Source organism: Phoca vitulina, unplaced genomic scaffold (genome assembly GCF_004348235.1).
Source record: "Phoca vitulina isolate PV1807 unplaced genomic scaffold, GSC_HSeal_1.0 scaffold27, whole genome shotgun sequence".
NCBI classification, from domain to species: Eukaryota; Metazoa; Chordata; class Mammalia; order Carnivora; family Phocidae; genus Phoca; species Phoca vitulina.
In genome coordinates, this window is record NW_022589730.1 from 23,108,748 (window position 1) to 23,134,608 (window position 25,861).

General features: G+C 40.1%; 1 protein-coding gene across 1 annotated transcript; it reads left to right on the forward strand.

Annotated features, from left to right (window-relative positions):
• Positions 1–809: 809 nt before the first annotated feature.
• Positions 810–20,951, forward strand: MEX3C (mex-3 RNA binding family member C). Its single transcript, XM_032422731.1, has 2 exons — positions 810–1,554; positions 17,914–20,951. Exons 1-2 carry the CDS (start codon positions 810–812, stop codon positions 19,137–19,139), a joined length of 1,971 nt encoding a protein of 656 aa, XP_032278622.1. The 3' UTR covers positions 19,140–20,951.
• Positions 20,952–25,861: the final 4,910 nt, after the last annotated feature.

The window sequence follows — 25,861 nt, forward strand, 5'->3', positions numbered from 1 at the left end:
CCCTAAAAGACCCGACCCCTGTGGACGAGACGGATGAGGACAAAGGGAGAAATCCAGGTGTGTGCTTCAACTGCACGCGCCTGCGCGAAAACCCCTAGTCGGCCCCAGTTTCAGCCTGTTACAGTGCCTTCGTCCCTCCTACTTTTCCCCGCCCCCACCTGGGTACGTCACAAAGAGTGACGTGTAAAGCGAACAATCACAGTCCCTCTCCTCGTGAGCCAGTAGGGAGAGGGGAGGGAGGGGAGGGGGGAGGGGAGAGGACGGAAGGAGAAGGCTTCGGGGACTGGCTTGTCCCGGTCACCCAATCAGAGAGCTCTGGGGAGGAGCGGGGCGGGGCCCGAGAAGAGGGTGGGGGGTGGGGCTAGGGAAAGGAATTAGAAGGCTGCGGGGAGGAGAGGGAGGGCTCCCAGAGATTAAAAGCAGCCAATCAGAGCGCGCCGGCTTCATTCGGAGAGCGGCGTGGGGCGTCGCCGCCGCCGCGCGCGCCGGGGGCTGGTTAAGGCCATGAAACAAAAGAAACCCTGAGAGGGGAGCCGCTGCCACCTCCAGCAGCCCGCCCCGCAGCCGTCCCCACCCACCCACCTAGTTACCTGCCTCTGCCTCCTTCCTCTGCCCCTCCACCCCGCCCTCTCCAGTCTCCGGGCGGCCCTGGCGCTCCTCGGCCCGGGTCGCCAGCCCCGCCGCCTCCCCAGAGGAAAGGTGTTTGCGCGCTGAGCAGGGCCCGAGCCCTGTCCGCCATGGGGCTCGCCGCCCGCCGCGCCTGACCCGGCCGCCGCCGCCGCCGCCGCCATTGACAGCGCGCCGCCGCGATGCCGAGCGGCAGCTCCGCGGCCCTGGCCCTGGCGGCGGCCCCGGCCCCCCTGCCGCAGCCGCCGCCACCGCCGCCGCTGCCGCCGCCCGCGGGCGGCCCGGAGCTGGAGGGGGACGGGCTCCTGCTGAGGGAGCGCCTGGCCGCGCTAGGCCTCGACGACCCCAGCCCGGCGGAGCCCGGTACCCCGGCGCTTCGGGCCGCGGCGGCGGCGGCGCAGGGCCAGGCCCGGCGGGCGGCGGGGCTGTCTCCGGAGGAGCGGGCTCCGCCCGGCCGGCCCGGGGTCCCGGAGGCAGCCGAGCTGGAGCTGGAGGAGGACGAGGAGGAGGAGGGGGAGGAAGCGGAGCTGGACGGAGACCTGCTGGAGGAGGAGGAGCTGGAGGAGGCAGAGGAGGAGGACCGGCCGTCGCTGCTGCTGCTGTCGCCGCCCGCGGCCGCCGCCTCCCAGACCCAGCCGATCCCGGGCGGGTCCCTGGGGTCGGTGCTGCTGCCCGCCGCCAGCTTCGATGCCCGGGAGGCGGCCGCGGCGGCCGCGGCGGCGGGGGTGCTCTACGGAGGGGACGATGCCCAGGGCATGATGGCGGCGATGCTGTCCCACGCCTACGGCCCCGGCGGCTGCGGGGCGGCGGCGGCTGCCGCCCTAAACGGGGAGCAGGCGGCCCTGCTCCGGAGGAAGAGTGTCAACACCACTGAGTGCGTCCCGGTGCCCAGCTCCGAGCATGTCGCCGAGATTGTCGGTCGCCAGGGTGAGTGCGGCAGGGAGGAGGGGAGTCCAGCTGGGCTTGGCCCCCGGGCGTGGGTGGGCAGACGAAAGAAACGAGCTCTGGGCAGCAACATTGAGCCCGGCGAGTCGCCCAAGTCCATCGCGAAGGGGTCTGCGAGGGACCGTGGTAGATGAGATGAGAAGATGGGTCACCTTGCGAAAATCCACGGTATTCCGCTGGGTTTTGCATGGTAAAAGGTGTTAAGTTTCTCGAGCCACCCAATCCGGTGGTGTTCACTTTACTCGGGCTGTATTCGTGGAACAGTAGGCTGGCGTGGCACCAAAAACCTCAGTGAGGTGGTAAAAGGTCGGGTCGGTTGTGGATTCGGTGTTGTGCACGGAAAGCTGCGAGATTGCAAGTTTGCGCAGCCGACTGTCTTATAAAAGGCACTCAGCTTACCTTACAGCAGCTTGTTCAGATGAAGAAATTGACAGAAATGGAGGCTTTGTATAAAGAGCTCATTCGAGAGGGAAGGGAATGTTCAAGTGGTGGGTAACACCATCACCCCCCTCCACCCCTCCGCTGTTCAGAAACTTAGCTTTTGAAGAGCAGCCTAACTCTCTGTTGATCTTTTTGTATTCTCTTTTGATACATTTTAACTGTCGAAAAAGCACATTGGCTATCTTTTAGAACACGGTAGTGTACACGATGAAGAAAAAAAATGGACAGTAAGGTAATTGAGTTAAGGAACTTTATGCGTTTATACAGTTTTCAGTAAATTCTCTTCACTTGCCAGCACACCAGCACTGCAGACAGACTCCTCCCACATTGTTCAGACAAAGGACCTATGTCTCAGATTCCAGGAGTAGATTTGTGAAGGTGGGGGAAGGGGATGCCCAGAGTACCTCAGTATCCGACATTTTTAGGGACGGTCCTCTGCTCTTTAGCATAGCTTTTTCCCCCTGTACTACCTTGTTACAATGTAGCTTAGCCCGGTTGATGCATGACTCTTTACTGTGAGGTTGAGAGCATTGTTGGGGTCAAATAAAGAGAAATAATGGCGCTGCTGCTTAAATGATCTCATCTTTCCCAAGTGGTCTAAAGTACACATAAATAAGAGGTCTGTGGAAATGGTGGCTTCAAATATCCGAGTTGGCTCATTTCTTACCTCTCGGATTTTAATAAGAAAAACCCGTCTGAAATGTGGATAAAGGAGATAGCTTATTTCAGACTGCCTTATGACTGGCACTTTAAAGGCACAGTTCAAAGCTGGTACCATTCAATTGAGTTTATTCCTATAGTTAGTAAATAAGATTCAGATGCCTCGTTTTTTGTTTTATTTTGGGGGGTTTTGTTTTGCAATACTTAACGATACTAATCCAGGAGAGCACTGTTTCACCTTACATAGGATAAAATTGTAATATCTCAATTTATCAATCCAGAATGAGTTGGCCATTCAATTAAGAACATCAAGGAATTGCTGTGTTTCAAGCTTCTATTTTGCCAGGTGTTGAGTTTATGGCAGTTGGAAATGTGAGATTGATTCAGACAAACTTGCTGCCCTTAAGAAACTAACAGTCTAATCGACAGTGGAATGTCACTAAACGAATGTGTAGTTAATGGCACTCTCCATAGTGTATGACAGTCATACATGTGAGAACGTCAACCCTGGAGGGACTTGGAGAATGGATAGGACTTTAACAAATGGAGATGAAGAATGACTGAGGAACAATGTGGGGAAAGGTGTGGGGGAATAATCTCTAGGTATAATTAAAAGAAAGTTGTGATTTTTTTTTTTTTTTTTTTTTTTTTTTGATACTTGGGGTCTTTAAAGGGGTATGGCAAAGAAAAGGGGCTGGGAAGGTGTGCATTCAAGCCAGAATATGAAAAACCCTTAATGCTATACTAGGATGGCACTTCCTCAGCACAAGTTGCTTCAGTGTGCTTACGGTGCCAGTTTATGGTAACAAAAGAAAAGAACATTTACTTGCCGGTTTGACTGAGGGACATGATAATGAAATCTTTTGTATATTTAGTTTAATACAAACTTTTGTCCTTATCTATATTGTACCCTTTAAAGCACAAAAAATGGTCCCTGATTGCACAAACTGTTGTCTTTATACAAATCCATTTACTTAAAAGTAAACTGAATTCATTCTGAGTTTTTATTTTGTACCATCTATTAAAATAATTTAACATTTTATAATTTAATAGCAAATGAGATAGTCTTTAGTTTTTCTGTGCTTATTGGGCTGTTTATTGGTTAATAAGGAAATGTGGTTCTATTTATGTCTCAGGACATAGAGACAAATTGCTGACTATTCCTCTTACACTTAATATTTTCCAGAGTTGACAGTAGTGTTAAAAGTATGTCATCAGGGGCGCCTGGGTGGCTCAGTTGGTTAAGCGACTGCCTTCGGCTCAGGTCATGATCCTGGAGTCCCAGGATCGAGTCCCGCATCGGGCCCCCTGCTCGGCAGGGAGTCTGCTTCTCCCTCTGACCCTCCTCCCTCTCATGCTCTCTGTCTCTCATTCTCTCTCTCTCAAATAAATAAAGAAAATCTTTAAAAAAAAAAAAAAAAAGTATGTCATCATCCTCTATCTTCTCTTAAGAGCAGTCTTGCCCCCCTTTCCCTGCCTCTGGTGGATCATTGACCCCTTTGCTACCTCCACCCTTTAGCAGCACCATAATAAAACCTGTGAAGTGTTTTCCCACTCCTATGGGGGACAAGGCAACTTACAATGTTTGCATCCTTTTATTTTTTGTTTTTAAAGATTTTATTTACTTGAGAGAGAGAGAGAGAGAGAGCACATGAGTGGGGAGGGGCGGGGGCTGGATCCCATGACCACAAGACTGTGACCTGTGAGCCAAGATCATGACCTGAGTCGGATGCTTAACCAACTGAGCCACCCAGGCACCCCTGCATCCTTTAAAAGTGTGATAATTTGTCTTTTCTCTAAGCGAATAAACAAGGCAAATCACTTAATTTACTTGTTTGCTTTGGATGAACTAAATTTTAATTCTAAAGAATTATCCATTCTTGCCATTTTATTCATTACCTGAAGTCATAATTTTCTGTTTGCCATCTCTTAATTGGTTTTGGAAATAATTATGACACAGATGGAGACATTTCTGACTTCAGCTCTGAAGCAAAGGGTAGGACAAATGGAATTCTGAGTCATATAGACTAGAACTCATGTAAATGGCCTCTGGTTCCGGTATCTTTCAAAAAAAAAACAAACCACTGCTTTTGATAGTGACGATAGTGACGAAAGTTGGCAGTGTTGACCTCATGTTTGTACTCCCCAGCAGCATATGGTCATTTGCAAATGTTAAATCAGCCCCTTCTTTTAAGCTTTGCATCTCATATTGAAACCAACCATACTGTAAAATAAAGCTATGAACTAAAAGAGGCTTTTTGTAGAAGTTTTAGAATATGGACATTGAGGATAAACCTGACAACAGACTTCAGACTTAACTTTTGTTAAATGCACTACCTGCAGGACACATTCACAGTGGTTAACTGGAGGTGTAAGGCATGGACTTTGTTCTACTTTGTATAGTCACTGATACCCAGTTAGACTAAAAAGCAAACTAAAGTAGAACTCTATACCCATTCTTAACTACATTAGAAGTAAATATTGAATGTCATAAATTCAGTTGTTTTAAAAACTTGTAACTCAAGGTTTTATGTTACTGTTTAAGCTTAATGTGGGTCTTCAACTATTTTCAGTAGTGACTTTATATGTATGTTCTCTAGTCTCATAGTCTGGAAAAGTCATCTCCAGCTTTTTTTGATTGTACACCTTGTCAAAAAAATTAAGCTTGTATTCCCAATGTCTGAATATTTATGTATGAATGAAATGTATGCACTATAAAACATGTAAAAAATTTAAAGAATGAGGTAAAAATGGAAATTGGAGTTCTAATTTTTTTTTTTTTTTTTTTCTGCACTCCAGCAGAGTTTCTTGTACCCTACTTTGGCTATCATTGAGCTAGAGCCTTTGGAAATTGTTTTCTTCTTTATTGAGCTACTCTGTCTCCACTGATTCCCAGGGGTTGTGTACGTGGTCACTTTTTAAATAATGAATATGTTACAGTGTTTCAAGTTGTGATAAATGCATCCTTGTGACATTTTTCCCCAGTTTTCTTAGGGTAGAACCAGTCTTCAAGTTTTAACACAACTGAAATAAGGTGTATGCTTATTTGTGTATGTATGTCCAGGAGAAAAAGAGAAACTGGTCTTGCCATTCATAAGTTCCCTATTGAAGAAGAAACACATTTCATGAGGACAAACTGTTTCAGAACAATGCTAAAATACAATGTCTTTTTCTTTTATGGAGGAGAGGGGATTGGTGGCCTTCTCTTTGCCAGGTAATACAATTCCTGCTAGGCCGCTATCCCCATTTTACAGATGTAGAAACTGAAGGTCCAAAAGATAACTTCTTCAAAAAGTGGAACTTGGATTTAGACCAGTTTGACATCAAAAGATTTTAAGTTGCTGCCTCTGTATTCAAGCATCCTGCTCGGGAAGGTTAATGGTATTTGGGTTAATTTCTGCCCTAATCATGAGCTTTGGGATACTGTATTTCTCGTGAATAATTTAATATCTTCACTATCCAAATTAATTTACTTAATAAAATTTTGATGTCTCTGCTACCCAGAAGGCACAGTTATCATTCTAATATTCTCATTCTCCTATGCTTAACTAAAAATTCTCTGTCATTTATAGTTCAGAAACTTAATTTGTGTTATATACATGCTAGCTTTAAGAAGCAGATACTGTTACTTCTAGGCTTTAAAATTTAAATTTAGTTGATAATAGTTTGTATTAGCTCTGGGACCACGGGGAAAGGTTCAATGATTATTGTTTTACAAATGGGTGGGGAATCTACTGCTTGTTCTTCCTGCCTTATTCAGCTAATGAACTATTTTGATTCACTAGGAGGAAATGGAAAATAAAGTGGTAATGTAAGGGTGTATTTTCTATCCCCTGGTTACCAAAAATCTAAAAATGATCCATAGTGTCAAGTATTTGAAAAGTGTTACTCTGTTAGAGATTTCTCTTTAGAAATTTTTCAACAGAGTTTATGGGTTGGAATTCTAAGTAGCTCATCTTACATCTTAAGTTTTCAAGGAAAGGTAGCATTTAGTTATAAGATAGTGCTTAATATTTTGTGAGTTTGGTTTTGAATGAATTTGGTATTTGTATGTATTGAAGGATTTAATACTTTTGCCTTAAACTGAATACAAAAATGTTTCAGAATATATGTTTTAATGTAAAAACTACCCCAAATTCCCTTAACAGTCTCTGCTCAACTGTGGTATATTGGAAAGAATCAGCAATCAGAAATTTAAATTTCTAAATTTGATTACTCTGTGCCAGTAACTCACCTTGTGATCTTGGACAAGTCACTTAAACTCCCTAGGCTTTATAGATACCTCCTCAGCTGGATGTAATCTTATCTGTAATACCTCTAGACACTGAATGATACACAAATAAATTGAAACACATGAAACTTTAAGTGATAAGCACATATTTTTGTTAAGTTAAATCTGAAATTAAGTTGAACCGTGCTTTCATTTACCTTTCTTGGCTTTAGCAGTTTCACACATTATATTCTTCTAATGTGAAAGAAGTAGGCCCAACTGATGTCTGAATATCTGTTGGCTGCAATGCACTTCCGTCCAGATAGGTTTAAATTATGTTGTGATAACAAAGCCCAACATCTCAATATTAAAACAATAAAGGTTTATTATTCGCAGGGGCTCTGCTCATTTAAGTCATTCAAGGACATAGGCCAACGCAGCAGCCACCGTTTCAAGTGTTGGCCGGTCTTCCCATGTGCCCGCGGGATAAGAGACAGTGGAATAGGACATGCTGGTCTTTAAGTGTTAAACCCGGAAATAATAATTACATCTGCTCATATTTCATTAATCAGAGCAAGTCATCTGACCACGCCTACCTTCAAGTAGGTGAGAAAGTCCATTACAACCATGTGCCCACAGAAGAGCGCTAGAATATTAGTGAATGGCTGTGATGAGTGCCACAGTATTATTTTATGATCAAAGGGATTATTACAGGATTTTTAAATGTAATTTATGTCATGTAGAATTTGTAATTTAAAGTTGAACTCCCAAGTGAAAAAAATAGGTAATAATGTTCATAAGATGCTAAATAGGTAAGTGTATTTGCAGTTTGAAAACTCCTTTAGAAAACTCCAAATAAATTATGGAAAATCTATTTTAAAACCCCATTGATGTTCAGGTGATTCTGAAGTGATAATTTTTTTTTAATTAAACTGCATCTTAATGCCTCCCAGGTGGCTTATATACCATAATTTGTGGGTTTACTTTTAATTTTTTTCCCCATGCCACCATTAGGTATCATATGGACATTTTTAAAGATTAAATCTGATATTTAAACTTCTAAAATAATTTTTCCAGTATTAGTGTTACCAAGCCCAACTACACTAAATCGAATGTATGCACAGCCTAATGCTATTGGGTTAGATCAAGTCTTTATTCCATGACTGATTTTGAGAATTTTAAGTTGCACTGCATAACATTAGAACCTCTTTGATGCCAGTGTTTGGGATTTAAGAACAATTCATGTGGGCATGGTTTGTTTCCTTTGTCCAGTAAGCAAAAATTGCAATTCATTGTACGCAGGGAAGCCTGATTTGTCTACAGTTAAAGTCATATCATGGAATAATAACACTAAGACTTGAAATGGTAAAGACAGTTCTTCAGCAAAAACTGCGGGTGCAGTTGAAGATTAGCATGAAGTAGTTAGTCTTTTGAACTTGGTTGGAAGAGAGTGGGGAGGGAATAGTTCCAACAACTAAAAAATTTCCCAAAAGGGTTACTATTGTAAAAGTATTTGCATTTTGGGCTGACCTTTTTATTACTGTTCCTTCTTCTGTACCATTCTTCTTCCCTTTGACTTCTACCTTTCCATCAGTACCATTTTAGTATACTGTAGGAAAGGACATTGGAACTTGGAGTTAGAAAACTTGTTAGAGACTTGGTTTCACCATTTGTTGCCTGTGAGCTTGGACAAATCACTTAACCTTGCAGACTCTATTCTTGTGGGAAAAAAACCTGTTCCATCTACTTGTTCTTCCTTGCCCCTTCCCATACCCCATTTGTTGTGGGGATCAAGTTTGAGAAGATGTCATTAGTACAAAGTCATGGCACAACTGAAAGTGTAGAGATAATAAATTATATGTGGGGTAGGATAAAGTTTATCATTTTTTTACTGCTAGATTTGTACTCTGAGCAAATGCTAGTTGAAAATAAAAATTGTCACTTTATTAAGTTTTCCCAGGGTATACCAATAACTAAATGATGCACAGTATATTTTTTAAAGTTTACAAATGAATCTGATTCTATTACATGGTATACAAACAGAAGTAATTCTAAGGTTTCTATTAACGTCTTCTAAAGGGCATGAACCTAATTTTAAAATCCCCAATTAGGAAAATTGTTTGACCTTTCATCTCTAATTTCCACCCTCTTCTAGGTGTTTCAGCTTTAGTGAAAGACCAAATATGAGCCTTTTTTTATTATTATTAACTATTTTAGTTTTCCCTTTTCTAAGTGAAAAAAGAGGGGGCATTTTAAATTTAGTTTAAGAATCAACTAGAAAAATAAGGCAGATTGAGAGAATGGTATATTTAGGAGTCATCAATTTATAATTTTGGCAGTTCTGGGCTTCAGTTTCCTTCATGTATGAAATGAGATTGAGCTAGATTATTTCTTATAACTCTTACATTCTGATTTTTGTCCAAAAAGAATCCCTAAAATCATGCAAAACTACACCGGATTTCAAATTCCCAGTTAGATTGACTTCAAATATCTCCTCCAAGTTTTGTGAAGTTGATAATATTTTAACATGTTTTGTACAATCTAAATATAAGTTTTATCTTTAGGAAATAAATTCCTTAAGTGTTTTTCAACTTCCTATAGAAAATTGATTTGTTTGATTTTTTTTTCAATGATAAACCTTCAAGTGTGTAAGACAGTTTATCTCATTTGACCCATTCTCAGTTCCACCATACAGATAAGGAAACAGATCTGTGGGGATATAAGTAACTTACCCAGGGCTTCAAGCTAATAGAATTAAAGACTTCAACACTCCTATCTCAGTAAGTGGTAGAACAAGCAGACAAAAGATCAGCAAGGATATAGAAGGTTTGAACACCACCAACAATATAAGAAAAGAAAATAAGAGATTGATATCTGTGCATGAACATGTGTAGACATCAAATCCTTCTGGTACTTGGAGTCGATACAAGTCAGTGAGGGCAAGCACCGAATCTTAGTCGTCTTTGCATCCTTGATGTCAGTTAAAAGTACCTGAAGCAAAGTAAATACTTGCTGTTTATTTTATTGAACTGAATTATTGGATTAGACTTGCCATTTTACTATTACTGTTTTAGTTTCCATATTGCAGTAATTGGGATTTTCTTCTCTCTTGCCTTTATCCCCAACCCTTTATGTAAGGAGCCAGTCAACCTGAGATTGACTTTGTTTTAAGGGCAGTAGACATGTACTTGACTTAAGGCATTAGATGTCAGTATGAATACCGATAACAACAAAACTAAAATCACATAAATGAAGCTATTTGAAATGTTGTCAGTGATGTCTACAATGAGACTATATTCTCCACAAAAAATTTCAGAGGATTTTGACTAGAAGAGCTACAAGGACACTTGAACCCTAGAAAGGAAACCTATTAATTCTATATTGTGCATTTATGGATAGTTTGCATTGCTAATCTAAACAGTTTGTTTAAATGTTGAGTTAAGTTTGTGTACATAAGAAACACTCTCTTATTGGGATTTAGCTGATATTCATCAGTTTGAAGATATAATACTGAAATTAAGTCCCTGTAAAGTTAAAGGAGCTTTTGAGTAATGTGTCTAGACTATCCCATGAGGAAAAGGACCTCCCTCATTCTAATATACCATGGAACATGAAATACTGTGTTTCTTTAGTGCTTTTAGAGAAAAATAGTATGGAGTAGTAAGAGGAGTTTGGGGTTATTAAGACAACATGGGTTTGAGATCTGACTTTCCAGCTGGGAGATCTTGAGCAATTCAGTTAAGCTCTTTCCTGCCCTGCTTAAAACACTATTATGATGATTAAATGAGAATATATCTAGAAGAGTTGGGAAAACTGAAAAGTGTGCTACAAATTTTTATTATTTCAAAGCTAAGGGTATTGGATCATTTTACTCAGGAAATACTTGAAGAAGTGTTTCGGGGGGTGGTTGGGTAGTCTGAAAGATTACCCTTTACTGAGATACCTACTTGAATAATGGGCATAGTAATAAGCGAGAGAAGTAGCTTTAATCAGTCTCACCCATGAAGGAGAGATTTAAGGTTTAGTGACTTGCTAAAGTTCACAAAGCAGGTTAGTGATGATCCAGTCTGTGTTCCCAACCATTACTCAACCTACCTTTCCTTGAGGAGAAGAATAGATGTGTGTGTGTGTGTGTGTGAGAGAGAGAGAGAGAGAGAGAGAGAGATAAGGTAGTATCTGATTGTCCCAAGTGCTTTTAAGACCAAAAAAGAAGCAGTGACAGTATTTCCTAGGAGAAGAGGGACTTGGTCAAAAGATTTAAGCATTGGAAAGGACCTAGAGGTTGAGTGACCTAATACTGAAACCAGGAGTAATTGGTGATAGATTAGAACCAAGGCCTGCAGATGATCAGTTTTCTGCTTCTTACATTGTTTCCTTTAAACTGTGCCTTGGAAGATTTATATGCGGTAGCCATAATAATAAGAGTCAGTACCTTTATCTGTACTATTATTGAGCTCATAGAGCCCTTCACATATACAGCCTCATCTTCCAGATGGCCATGTTTGTGACTCAGAAGCTATAAGGTGTGGAGGGAAGTACCAGGAGGGTTTTCCATGTTATTTAGGGAAATATATGAGCAGAGATAGAAGAGGAACAAGACATGTTTAGGAGATAATAAAGTCTGGAAGAAGGTAGGTTCTGGCTACTTGATGGGAGAGAGTTGGTGGGGGGAAGATTTTAATGTCAAGCCAAGGAGTTCTAATTTTCTCAAAGGTAAAGAACTACTCAAGGAGTTTTCACTCCCCCTCCTTATTTAAAGTAAGTGTATATGTGTGTGTACATACACTGATACCCTAGTAGGATCCTTTTCCCTCAAAACAAAACTCTTGGGGGGAATTTTTGAAGAAAGGTACATGCCAAGGATGACCCACAGTGAAAATATACACATAACACAGTTTTGGTGTTTGTAAGGGTTTTAACTTTCTCCAGTCACCTTATATGTAAGATATATATAATTTATGGAATGAATAGAAAATACAATGAATTTCTGGAAAACGAAATACTCTGTCAAAAATCAGCAACACTTCACATAATATTTGGGGCTACTGACTACTACTTTTAAACTTTTCTGTGATACCACCACCCCACTACCCAGCAAAAGAACATTTGGCATTTCAGCCCTTTGTACACATATTTGGAACATGTTGAATTTTGCATTTTTTTCTTTTTAAATGTTAATTGCAACCTGCTAAATTGATATTGTAACCCATGGTTTGAGAAACACTGAAGATCCCATCATTTTGGGTCCTTTTCTTCCTTTTAACTGACTCCTCTCCCAGCAACAGGGGATCTCTCCCTCTTAATCACTGAGGCATCTGGTGGGAGAGATTCTCTTTACTCTGGAGAAACAAGGCAGGACCTTTGCTGTACCAGGGAGTGCAGGGACCATAATTCTGGCTGCAGCTAAACACAGCTCTAGCCACAGTGATGTAGAAAGAGGAAATGGGTTCTTATACCAGGGGTAAGTTGGAGACTTTTTTATTTGGGGAATTTACTTCCAAATCAAAATAAAATTACAACTATGAAAGTTGGTGCTATCCTAGTTCTTAACCTCTACACATTCTGGTACACAGCTTGCCATAGGTTGGTTTTGGTCTATAGCTATAAGAAAACAATTGTTAGGGCACCTGGATGGCTCAGTCCTTTGAGCATCTGCCTTCGGCTTAGGCTGTGATCCCAGGGTCCTGGGATGGAGTCCCACGTGGGGCTCCCTGCTCAGCTGGGAGCCTGCTTCTCCCTCTGCCTGCCACTCCTCCTGCTTGTGCTCTCTCCCTCTCTCTCTCTGTCAAATAAATAAAATATTTTTTTAAAAATTGCTAGTCCTCCCCTCTTAGAATTAAAAAGCCTTGTTCACGTTTGAAGTTATGATATCATTTGCCCTGCTGTTCATACAATTTTAAAATAATGTCAGTTCTAGCCAAAGTCTAATTAATATGCTAAGTCTAGTAAAATGTGTCATTTCTTTATATTTTTAAAAAACTTTTCTGATTTAATGTATATTTCTTGGAAAAGGCTAATGCATTTGTTTTGTTCAAAATTATAAAAAATTAGAGTGTAAAGGAAAATTAAGTCTCCCTCCTACCCTGTCCCCCTAAATCAACCAGTTTTATGACTGCATTGTATTCCATTATATAGCTATGTTGGCCGCACGCTAATACAAACAATTAAGTAATATAATACAAAGGTCATTTTGCACCTGTGCAAGTATTTTTACAGAATCAACTCTATGAGTGGGATTGTAGGGGTAGAAGGATCCATGCAGTTGTAATTTTGATAAATAATGCAAAGTGCCCTCGAGCAGTTCGTACTCTCAGCAGTTAAATATGAAAGTCCTTTTCCCTGTTCTTACTAGCTCTGGTTTTGATATTTGATAGTCTTATAGGTGGAAAAACATACTTCAGTTCACGTGAAAATGGGAGTTTTCATGGTCCATAGCCATTTATATATTTACTTTTCTATGAGCTGTTTCTTTTACCTATTTTTTAATTAGGTTTTGGTGTTTTGATACATAGGGCCAGGGTTATGTGTGTAGGAGAGAAATTAGCCATTTGTGGTGTAAGTTGTAAATAATTATTTCTTCACATTGTTTTTGGTGACTTTTGCCATGCAGCAGTTTTTTTTAAAGTGCAATCTAATTTGTCTTTATTCTTACGGCATCTGAGTTTTGTGCTGCTCTGAGATTATAAATTCTTCCATGATTTTTTAACTATCTTAGACTTTTCAAATCGAAACTCAATCTAAGATATTCCAAAAAACTTTTTAACCTTTTTAATCTTCTTCACCTGTAAAATAATAAAACAAGTTTGTTTTCTTTAGTTTGTGTTGCCTATTTAGAACTCTCCCTATTCAAATTGTCCCCAACATGTGTTAGTTGTTTGAAACTCAGAATATATATGTTTCTATAGAAACAGTATTATGATTGATGAGGTTTCCTGTAGTCCTAATCTGAGTTGAGGCTACTGTGTTAAAACTGTCTTACAAAATTTAGGAGAGAGAACAAATACATTCTTCTGTTTTTGTTGGTAGGTGGCTTAAAGGGGTTGGCTTTGCAATCTTCCCATTACCTCTACCCTGATCTGCAAAACCTACAGACACTGTCCTTTGGGGCAGGATAGGCCTCTTAATGCTCCTATCTCAGAAGTGGTTCCTGCTCAAATTGTTTGTCTTCTGTCTTCCTATTGAGCCAATTATTAAACACCTCTTTGTTAGTACCAACCATAGGCCAGAGAGTGTTTTGTGTACCTTTAGGCATATTTTCTTAGTTAATAATATACCTACTAGGTATTAAACAAAAAGTATTCTACTAAGGTCAACTGACTGTTGCTTATAGTCTCGAAAGTATTTATTTGGAGAAGTTTACTCAATTCAACTTTCTAGTGGTCAATATTAGTAAAGGTTGAGAGGGGCTAACCCCGGACCCTTTGGTTATTTCTCCCTTTGTCCTTAATAGAAATTGCCCAGTGCTTTCTGCGGGATGAACAGGACCCTCTTTGTTAGAAATGTGATGCCAGCAGACTGCCTTCTTGTTAAGTTGTAGCCCAGAATATCTGAATAATAACAATAACTCCTCTGAATGTATAGGGTGAACAGTTAGTTATTTGTTCACATTAGCCTTTCAGAATTTCTTAGGCCGCTCTCCATCAGTCACATGTTGATTGGCCGATGGGAAGTACTCTCCATTCACAGCCCCAAGCAACACCTGTGCTGAATTGATGGAATCTCCTGGAGATCCAGTCTGTATAAATAAGTAGATATAAAAGTTTTATTGCTCTCATCTTCTAACTCACCTTCTATTTTGGAGTAAAAGCAATAACATTGACTTATAGTCAAAAGTTACACCATCAACTTAATCTTATAGTTCATTATAGATGTAAACTTACAGCAGCACTCTTTATAGTTAAAACTTTTGAGTTTTACAGTAGCATAAATTCAACTCATTGTAGTAATTTCTTGATAGCCACAAGCCACCCCCCCTCCCCCGGCCCTTCTTACCTCATCCAGTTACTGCACTAAGTGCTTTCCTTGCAGTTTTGCTTTTAGCCACTCCCCACCAAGTCTTAAATGAATATAACCTCAGATTTGAGTAAACCTGACTCTAAAAGTGTTTTCATGATAGGTACCTAGGATCCAGCAGTAAGGAAAAAAAAAAAAACCATTTCTTTGTGAGTTTTACATTTTGTTGGAAGGGTGAATAGATCTGGGTTAAAATCCATAAGTCCAATGACAGGTTGAATAAAGTTATGTTGAATATGTTATAATTGAAGTTAGCATAATCAGCTCCTTTCAACAAAGTTGTATTAGCAGTATGGGGCTAGAATATGAAAGTCTTGAAAAGCTCAGCAAAGAAAGGTTAGATGCAAAGCAATATGTATAAGAAAGGCCAGTGTTTTTGTACAGAAAACTGATCTTTGTTTCAACACATGTCATATGGACACCTCAAATGCCTATACTTCTAGTCAACCACCCAGTGGTTTGGGAATGTTTAGGAAGGGCCCACAAAGCAGTCCTGAGGGATAGGAACCTTCGCAGAGGATGAGACATCTAAACTAAAATCTGAAAGGCCAGCAGGAATTAAGCAAGCAGAGGTGGGAGGAAAGAGGCAAGGACAAAGGAACATTCTAGTCATGGAAGCAAGGGAGCATGGATAGGAGTTTAATATGGTAGAAGCACACTGCAGAGTTTAAGAAGTGAGGAATGGGAGGAGCACCTGGGTGATTCAGTGGGCATGATCCTGGGAAGAGCTCTGCATGGAACTCCCTGCTCAGCAGGGAGTCTGCTTCTCCCTCTGCCTCTCCCCCACTCCAGGCGCTCGCACGCTGTCTCTCTCAAATAAATCATAAAAAAAAAGAAGTGAGGAAGGGGAAAAGGATACCGGTAAAGAGGGGCCTTGTGTGCTACATTGTTTGGACTTTATCCTTATGGTAAAAGGGAGCCATTAAAGCACTTTATGCAAAGAAGTGATCATGTGATCTTTGTTTTATTTAGAAACCATCATTTGGGGGTGCCTGGTTGGCTCAGTCGTTAAGCATCTACCTTCTGCTGATGCCAGGTCATGATGCCGGGGTCCTGGGATCGAGCCCCGCATCGGGCTCCCTGCTCTGCCGGAAGCCTGCTTCTCCCTCTCCCACTCCCCCTGCTTGTGTTCCCTCTCTCGCTGTGTCTCTCTCTGTCAAATAAATAAAGAAAATCTTAAAAAAAAAAAAAAAAAGAAAGAAACCATCATTTGACTAAAATGAATATAGAGAATGGGTTGGAGTAAGTTGGGACTGGAGGCAAGGAGACCTGTGCGGGGTGGGGGTTGCAGTTATACAGATTAGAAATGATGTATATAAAGACTTAGTTTTTATACATTATTAATTTATTGGGGGCAAAAAAGGGGGGGCTAAAAAAAAAAAGACTACCCAAAATGTGACATGTGTCTTTAAGAGCACCTGGCCTCTTCATTTTGAGGAACCTAGGAATAACGTGATATATTCATGAGAACAAATCTATTCAAGCAAGCTTCACATAAGATCTTTGAAAAGTATAACCCCTTTTCAACCTTTGAAAAGTATAATGTCTATTTGACATTTTGAGTTACACTTTGAAGCCCTCTAATCTCACATAGTTGGCACTGGTAATAGGTGATTACTCTAAAAAGTTAATTGAAGAATTATGGATAGTTATGAATATGCATCTCAGATATTTTATTTTAACTTAAATGCAGTTAGGATTTGGGCCAAAGGCTTTTATTGAGAATGGGTCTGCCAATCTGAGTAGCTCTTTTAATAAAATTACATCCAGGATATGCCCATGTTCCATACAATTTCCAATATGTTTCTTTTGAATTTAGCAAGAATTTTACAGTGAATGCAGAGTCATTCTGTGTTAGTTTTTTACCCCAGGCCTTTACAGTTGTCTCACCCATACATAATTCAACAACAACCTTTTTTTTTCTTTAAGGTACACATCTTTTATTGAGATTTTCTTCTCTTTTTTTTTTTTTAAAGAATGTATTTATTTATTAGAGAGAGAGAGAGCATGAGCAGGGGGAGGGGCAGAGGGACAAGCAGACTCCCCATCAAGCAGGGAGCCTGGACACAGGGCTGATCCCAGGACCCTGAGATCATGACTTGAGCCAAAGTCAGATGCTTAACTGACTGAGCCACCCAGGCACCCCTTTATTGAGATTTTCAAAAATAATCAGCTTTATTTTCATACAAGTACAGTGTCTTTTTGCATTCATATTTCACTGATTTATGTCAAAGTTAATTTAGTTAATGCATGAGTACGACTAGAATAACCAGATATGGGGATATCTTAGTAAGCCTCAAATTCAGTTGATGCAAGCAGATGTGAGATGACCTTTGAGCCATGAGCATTTTGCTCATCATGAATTTTATAGAGGAAAGAGTAATGTTAAAATATGACAATTAGGTGGAAGTCCATTAAACAACTTCTGTCTTAGAGTTGTGCAAAATTTGAGGTTCTCGGACTGACAAAAAGACCATAGATTTTGAAGTTAGAGTAGGTTTAACTGTTCTCGTAAGCTTCACTTTCCTTAGCAATAAAAGGAGTGAAGTAACCTAGTTCTTAGGGTTATTGTATAGATTGAATGAGATAGTAGATATTCAATGTCTTACATGTGCATTAGTGGTTTTTCTTTGCCACCAGCATCCTGCAAGGGAGTTAATTATTACTGTTCTGAATGTCAGACCTGCATGTGGTATAGCTTGCCTGTACGGAGTAGTCCGTGCATCATTTGCAGTGACTGATAACAAGACCGAAACAATAGGCGTGACTTCTAAGATCTCCCAGTAGAGGTGCCGCCTATTCCTAAGTGAAAGACCAGCAGACAAGTATGCCTGAGGATGGGGGAGCATTTGTGGAGTTAGGAAAGCTTTCTCATGATCTAGTGACAGGTTTTTATGATAAAGAAAAAAAACTGCCCACAAGCAGACATTTAGCTTGAAAGGAGCTTTCTGTGATTTGTCTTTATCAATATTATTGACATAGATGTTGATTCTTGTGAAATATTTTCTTTCTAACAGGTTGTAAAATTAAAGCACTGAGAGCCAAGACAAACACATATATCAAGACACCTGTTCGTGGTGAAGAGCCCATTTTTGTTGTCACTGGACGGAAAGAAGATGTTGCCATGGCCAAAAGAGAAATTCTCTCAGCTGCAGAGCACTTCTCCATGATCCGTGCATCTCGAAACAAAAATGGTCCTGCCCTGGGAGGGTTGTCATGTAGTCCAAATCTGCCAGGTCAAACCACCGTTCAAGTGAGGGTCCCCTATCGTGTGGTAGGATTGGTCGTTGGGCCCAAAGGAGCAACTATAAAGAGAATTCAGCAGCAGACCCACACATACATAGTAACTCCAAGCAGAGATAAGGAGCCTGTCTTTGAAGTGACAGGGATGCCCGAAAATGTTGACCGAGCGCGAGAAGAAATAGAAATGCATATTGCCATGCGTACAGGAAACTATATTGAACTCAATGAAGAAAATGATTTCCATTACAACGGTACCGACGTAAGCTTTGAAGGTGGCACTCTTGGCTCTGCGTGGCTCTCCTCCAATCCAGTTCCTCCCAGCCGCGCAAGAATGATATCCAATTATCGAAATGATAGTTCCAGTTCTCTGGGAAGTGGTTCCACAGATTCCTACTTTGGAAGCAATAGGCTGGCTGACTTTAGTCCAACAAGCCCATTTAGCACAGGAAACTTTTGGTTTGGAGACACACTACCATCTGTAGGCTCAGAAGATCTTGCAGTTGATTCTCCTGCCTTTGACTCTTTACCAACATCTGCTCAAACTATCTGGACTCCGTTTGAACCAGTTAACCCACTCTCTGGCTTTGGGAGTGATCCCTCTGGTAACATGAAGACTCAGCGTAGAGGAAGTCAGCCATCTACTCCTCGTCTGTCTCCTACATTTCCTGAGAGCATTGAACACCCACTTGCTCGGAGGGTTAGGAGCGACCCCCCTAGTACAGGCAACCATGTTGGCCTTCCAATATACATCCCTGCTTTTTCTAATGGTACCAATAGTTACTCCTCTTCCAATGGTGGTTCCACCTCTAGCTCACCTCCAGAATCAAGACGAAAGCACGATTGTGTGATTTGCTTTGAGAATGAAGTTATTGCTGCCCTAGTTCCATGTGGCCACAACCTCTTCTGCATGGAATGTGCCAACAAGATCTGTGAAAAGAGAACGCCATCATGTCCAGTTTGCCAGACAGCTGTTACTCAGGCAATCCAAATTCACTCTTAACTATATATATATACATAAATACTATATCTCTATATGGACTCGTAAAGGCATGGGTATAATGGTACCCCCAGTAAACTTCCTAATGAATTCTTATGACTGTTATCAGGCTTTATTGGGATTAGGCTAAAGTTGTTAGTAAACTTATAAAAGGCTGCTATGGTAACACTAAACCTAAGTGGTCTCTTGTCTATTAGTTTGGTTTGAATTATTAATACTATCCTGTAGACCCAGAGACATAGCTTGTGTAAGAATCGTTAAAACTGAAGTTCAGCTTGGCTGAGTGAAGATAATCATAGGTTGTGTGAGCCTATGAGAAAAGTTTATACGTCTAGATTTCAAAACCGTGGGTCCCAAAGCCTAGCCACATTAAGAGTTTATGGAGGGTACTTGGCATTACAGATGATTCAGACACTTCCAGTGCTGCCTTCTTTACACTGCCAGTTTTGACAAAACAGGTTCGTTTTTTATTTTACAACAACTTATGCCTAATTCTGCAGGATTGCAAGTAACTTTTTAATGCATTGTGATTACTTATTGGTAATAATAGGGCTGATGGCAGTTTACTCGATCACTGGTTATAATTTGGGACAAAAAAACTGCTACATTGACCTTCATCTCGCCCAGAATGCTCACGGCTGGTATGATCAGTGGATCAGGAATGCAATTGTGTCGATTGTGAATTCCTACCCATTGCCTCCCTTGGTGAATGTGGAAACGGCCAGCTGGGTTTTCCCATTTCAGGAAGGGCTTTGGGATGCACCTGTATTGGCTAGTAATTAAGGATGCGAACATTCCATTCATTCGTCTGATCAAGCTGTTGATTAATTTTTAGACTATAGATCAAAATGTGAAACATTTTATGTTCAATCCATATGTCTTGCACATTATAAATATATTTTTATTTTTTAGTAATTTAGGGGAGGGGGAGGGAGAGAGGGATAATAATGCCCTTAGCATAATTTACAAAAGCAGCTGTGATGACCTTCAATCAGTTTACTTCATTTCAAAACTATTTCCAATCACAAGGAAAGATTTCTTTAAGATACACTTTTACATTTCACCTGTGGATGTCTAGAACTTCATCCTCAGTATGTTCCCAAATCTGTGCTGGCATTGAAAGGACAAAACAATATACTGGTGGGTTTTTCTACTAATTATTTTTTGAAGCGTTATTTTCCCAACACAAAAGAGCTTTTTTTCTCAATATAACAAAAAATTGAAAATCCTATGTGTATTGAATAGTAAATAGACAAATTTTATTTTTTATTTCCACTTGAAGAGTTACATTTCGTATAAAAGTTTACAAATAACGGTTTTTATTTTGATTTTTTTCAGTATAAAAATTGCCTTGATGGCATATTATGATGTAATGCTAATTGCTTGTAGGATAGTTAAATGTCAGTATTGAAACCTAATCTTTAGCTGCCGTCTTGTAGATATGAACGAATGTTCACCAAGCATGTATTTTGTATTTTGTTGCATTGTACACTGCAACTAATAAGCCAAGGAATCGACATATATTAGGTGCGTGTACTGTTTCTAAAAACCACAAACTAAGAATGATAAATTATCAATATAGTTTAGTATTTGCTAATTTTACTACACTCTTTTGTTATGTATATGTAGGGAAGTCATAGGGATTATAAATTCAATTTGAGTAAAGTTTAAAACCATATATTTTATGATAAAGGGCCTTTAACTTAAGATGGCCAAAGCACTGATATTATATATTTGCTGTAAAGAGAATTATAAGAGTTTTATTTTTCTGATATTAAAAGTTACTTAATAAAGACTTGTTTCCATTAACTTGAATGTATTCTCCTTGGTGTTTTTCATGCAATCATTAGTTTAGACTGGAAGATAGCCATTTGCTAGAATTGAACATTTTCTTTTACAAAGTTTCCCCTCTCCTAAGCCAGCTCCCTGTGTTCATTCTTGGAGTGATTTTTTTTTTTTTTAGTGTGTTCTTAGTGTTAAATGTGTCACTTATGCTCCTATCCAAATTTAGCTTTTCCTTTAAATGAGTGTAAAATTAGAGATTTAGCTAGTTTTAGATTGTTTAGTTGCTTGTTTGTGTAGTCGACCACAATTACTATTAACCTAATTGTAAATAATGACTTTTTATACATTAATGTTAACTAAAATCCTGAATCCTTATAGACTCAGTTTCTACCCTTTGTTACAGGTTTTTGTGTTTTTAATCATTAAATCTAGAAAACGAACTTCTTTCTGATGCGAAGGTACAAGTTTTTAACTTTCAGTCACGAAGTACCTTCTGAAAGGTTTGTGGTTGATAAAAATATTACTCCATTAATGAAATGATTTGATACTGATTGGAGTAAATCACTGCCATTTGTTACAAAGCAAGAATAAAGACCTTTCTAAGATGTTTTAAAGAAACGAAAATTCTGTTCATTCTTAGAAATATTACACAGCCACAGTGAGTCTTTTCATGGTAGGTGCTGGACAGAAATTCTTCAGCTGCGCTAGAAGACTGGAGAGATTTGATGATGGGTAAGATCACTGCCCTAGAATTGCTTTGCTAGCTTTAGGATTAACCCCCACAAGTATGAAGGAGAAATGTTTGGGTGTGGTACAGGACTGTCATCCGGCCCCTCTGATCCGCAGTTTTTCTTTCTGCCATTTCAGTTACCCACACGGTCGGCTGCTGTCCGGCCTGGAGGTAGGTGACCCTCTAGCCTAACAGCTTCACAACACCTGCGTCCTTCCCCTCACTTCATCTCATCATGTAGGCATTTTCTCATCACAAGAAGCAGGGTGATATTTTGAGAGAGAAAGAGAGCCCACATTTACATAACTTGTTTTACAGCATATTGTTATAATTGTTTCATATTCTTTTTTTTTTAAGAATTTATTTATTTGACAGAGAGAGACACAGCGAGAGAGGGAACACAGGCAGGGGGAGTGGGAGAGGGAGAAGCAGGCTTCCTGCTGAGCAGGGAGCCTGATGCACGGGGCTCAATCCCAGGACCCTGGGATCATGACCTGAGCCGAAGGCAGATGCTTAACGACTGAGCCACCCAGGCGCCCCTTGTTTTATCATTCTTGTTAATCTCTTACAAATCTCTTACTCTTATAAATCAACTTTATCATAGGATGCATGTATAGGGAAAAACAGTACTTTTAGGGTTTGGTACTAATCATGGTTTCAGGCATCCACTGGGGGTCTTGGAACATCCTCCTCAGACGAGGGGATGGGCTGCTGTGTTTATACAACTCCAACATAGACGGAATGACCAGTGAATATGAATTTCTTGTACCCAATACAAGGTCAAGATCTTTCAGAGGACCTTAAAAATAATTTACTTTGGAGGCTTTCCTTGCCAGAGGAAGCCAAAACTGTCTGAAACTTACGTTAGCAAAACCGAGAAGCACTTCCCTAAGTTGGAAGTCTAGAGCTGCCTTTCCTCAGACGTTTGCGTTCATTTTCTTGCGTAGGGAAGTACTGGGGGAGAGAGGCTCTAGGAAACCTGTGGACCTGCCTTACCAGGGAATTGCTACACCACTGGATGATCTGCAATGTGAATAGTTAAGAATTAGGCAAACCTGCTGAGTACTTGACATTACATGTTTCCCCCACTATCTGAAATTAAATGTTCCTATAAAACCTTTTGTAAGCTGAAAAGGCATAAAGCAAAGAAGCAGTTAAAAAGTGAAAATCCTCTTCAGATTTGTTTTGGTTAACAAAAATGGATAGTAATGTGGGTCTTTCATAAAAGCAAAGTGGTACAAAGCAAACTTTTGGACAGTGGAGGTAACCTGTCTTCCATTTTCCCAGCCTTGAAGGATAGGTGCTAAGCTGAAAGTACATGGTTTGGCTGGCAGCTCAGTTAAAATGGCATGTCATTCTTTCTATATGGGATTTTATCGAAGGGATTCCCTTGCAAAGCAGGTTTTTAGCAAGAGTAAAGAAGGCTAGAATAATTAGGTTTTGAAAATAGGTACAGGTATATTATTACACTTCAAATTATTCCTTTTTTAATTATTTTTTAATTAACATATAATGTATTATTTGTGATTCATCAGTCTTAACACCCAGCGCTCACCACAACACATACCCTCCCCAGTTATTCTTATCAGTGGCTCTCCGCCTGAAAACCAGACAATGGTTCTCAATATGCTACCAGTTCTCAATATGCTCCCCCCATTCCTGGTCCCACTTAAATTTCTACTTCTATCATTCCAAAAGTTTTTGTAAATAATGGGGATTAGGGGTGTTTATAATATATAGTGAACACCTTTTTCATGGCAGTGTACTTCCACAACATAATTCAGCTGCAGTAATCTTCTGTTTTATGGCTAGTCCATACTTAGCATTTCCTGTTAGTTATTGAGTAACTGGGCAGGGGAGCACTGATGAATTAGGAAGGGACATTGAAAAACCTAATGAGACTCCAGTTAACGAAGATTAAGAATAGCTGTTTTCTTGGGGCGCCCGGGTGGCTCAGTCAGTTAAGCGTCCAACTCTTGATTTTGGCTCAGGTCATGATCTCAGTTGTGAGATGGAGAGTCTGCTTAAGATGCTTTCTCTGCCCCTCGCCCACCAAAGAAGAACAGCTGTTTTCTTTAAACTGCCATATTTTCCTTCTTGGATATCATAGAGTAATTATTCCCTTAAAGGATCTTCAAGCTGACCATGAGAAATAATTGAAAATTGTGAAAGAATTCTATTTTCTTGCCATTTGGGATTTTCTGTGCCGCCTCTGTAGTGATGTTCATCTGCTTTTACATTTTAAAGGTAGCATTTGTACACCAATGCAAGAGAACCTTCTTAGGGAGGGTAAGTGTTTAGATACTTCAGATAATAAGTGGAGTTCACCGATGAGAGGTGGGGATTGGTAGGACGAAGAGGAAAACAGCCAAAGAGAAACAGAAACCATAGATTTCTAGGCTTTCGGCGTGTTCTGTAAAGGTCTAATGGAAAATGGAGGTGTGAAACCTGATGCCTAAGTGAGTTCCTGCTGCCTTTGTGTTTTAAAATTATAAATCTCCAATCTCAGAGTGTGCATAAAATGCCTTAAACATGAAAGTCTTAAGGAGCTGTGATAGCTGAATATTCAACAGCAAAAAACTGAAAAGAACTGGCTTGGTAATAAGACGCTTGCTAGTCTGAAATGGGAAATGAAGGCCAAGATCATATAAATCTTTGTTGAGTGCCTACCAGCAACATTTCAATGTTTACCCAAAGTCTCTAGCAGGGTTATGCATAATTTATTGCATACATTAATATTGAACATCAAGATGGGGAAGGTCATTCTCACCATCTTAAAGGCTGTACGAAACCTCAAAATACAGGTATGACCTATGCCCAGCGATGATGGAGGGGCTGTTAAGTTAGAACGTTCTTGGATAAGTCAATGGCAGTTAGCATGTACTAACTGAAACACGAGAGGATTTTTAAAACGTGATCCTGGCACCGTGAGAATGCAATAATTAGTATTTGAAACTGGGAAATAAATTGTAGGTATTCCTCTTTCAAAGCGCCAAGGCTCGTTATCTTCCATGACATTTCCCAAGATCAAAGGCAAACTGAAAATTGTGACATTACCTGTTGCTGCAATTTCAGGGGAATTACCAAGACATCATAACAAGTGACCTGAATGGGGTAGTGATTTCACATCTACCTGAGTTATAGATGTAATGTGCTGAAATAAGGAAACTAGGCATCATACTTTAAAGATAAATTTACAACTAGAAAAATAAGATTTCAAAAAGGATTGGTAGCTTGTGGATTTGGCTAATGCTGACCATGTATGTGTAAATAACCTTTATTTAAAGTCTTCAAGGTTCACTGTTGGGTGACAATTAGAAGAATATGATAATAGAGTTAATAAGAAATAGCCAGGCCTATTTATTATTAAGAAGTGGTTAATATCATTTGTGAAGAAAAATCTTTTGAAAGTAAGACTTTAAAACCACAGAGAAAAACGAGAGATGGGCCAGTTCATTTCTTCCATGTTGGTGGAGTCTGCAAAAACTTGCTGGAAATAATTTTAAGAATTGCGTATGTGTGAAAATAATTGTGTGGGTGTCTGAAAGCCGCTCGTAAAGCTACTTTCTTAAAACAGTCTCTACTACCTCAGCTGGGGACTTTTTTTCTGTATCTGACTATTGATAAAAACCAAAAATAGATTATGAATGGGTTCTTGGTTGGGTTTGAATTCAGTGGAGCTTTCCTCCGTTAGTCCATACATTGCTGAATTTGTACTTCTTGGGAAGTACGTTCTTCTTTCCACACGTGTTAAGTCACCAGTGGTATGGCTTAGGATGTTTCTTTTTAATTCTGGAAGTCCCAGTTGTCTAGAAGCTAGACATACCTTCCCAGGTTTGTCTTTTTGGTACATGGAAAAGGTTTGCATTCTGAGAGCCACCGTCTCATTTTGAAGTTGAGGAAGCAAGCTCCAAAAGTGTCTCATCTTCCTGGTCTATCCCAGTGGCCTCTCTTGATCCACACGAAAACCAAAGAAATCTTATTCTCATGCCTGGAAGCTTGCGGTGAGGACTCGAGTCAGGATCACATTTTATGTTTTCTCTTCCCAAACAGGTGATTCCTAGTGCTTTGTGGAAAATACAGCCTCAGGTCAAAGGTTGTGGTCAAGGATTACAGAAATGGTCCTTTCGCTTTTACTTTCCTTTCACCTTTCTTTACTAATAGATCAGCCTTGCTTGCTGTTATTCCATTTCCTCAACCCTTTCGGTGA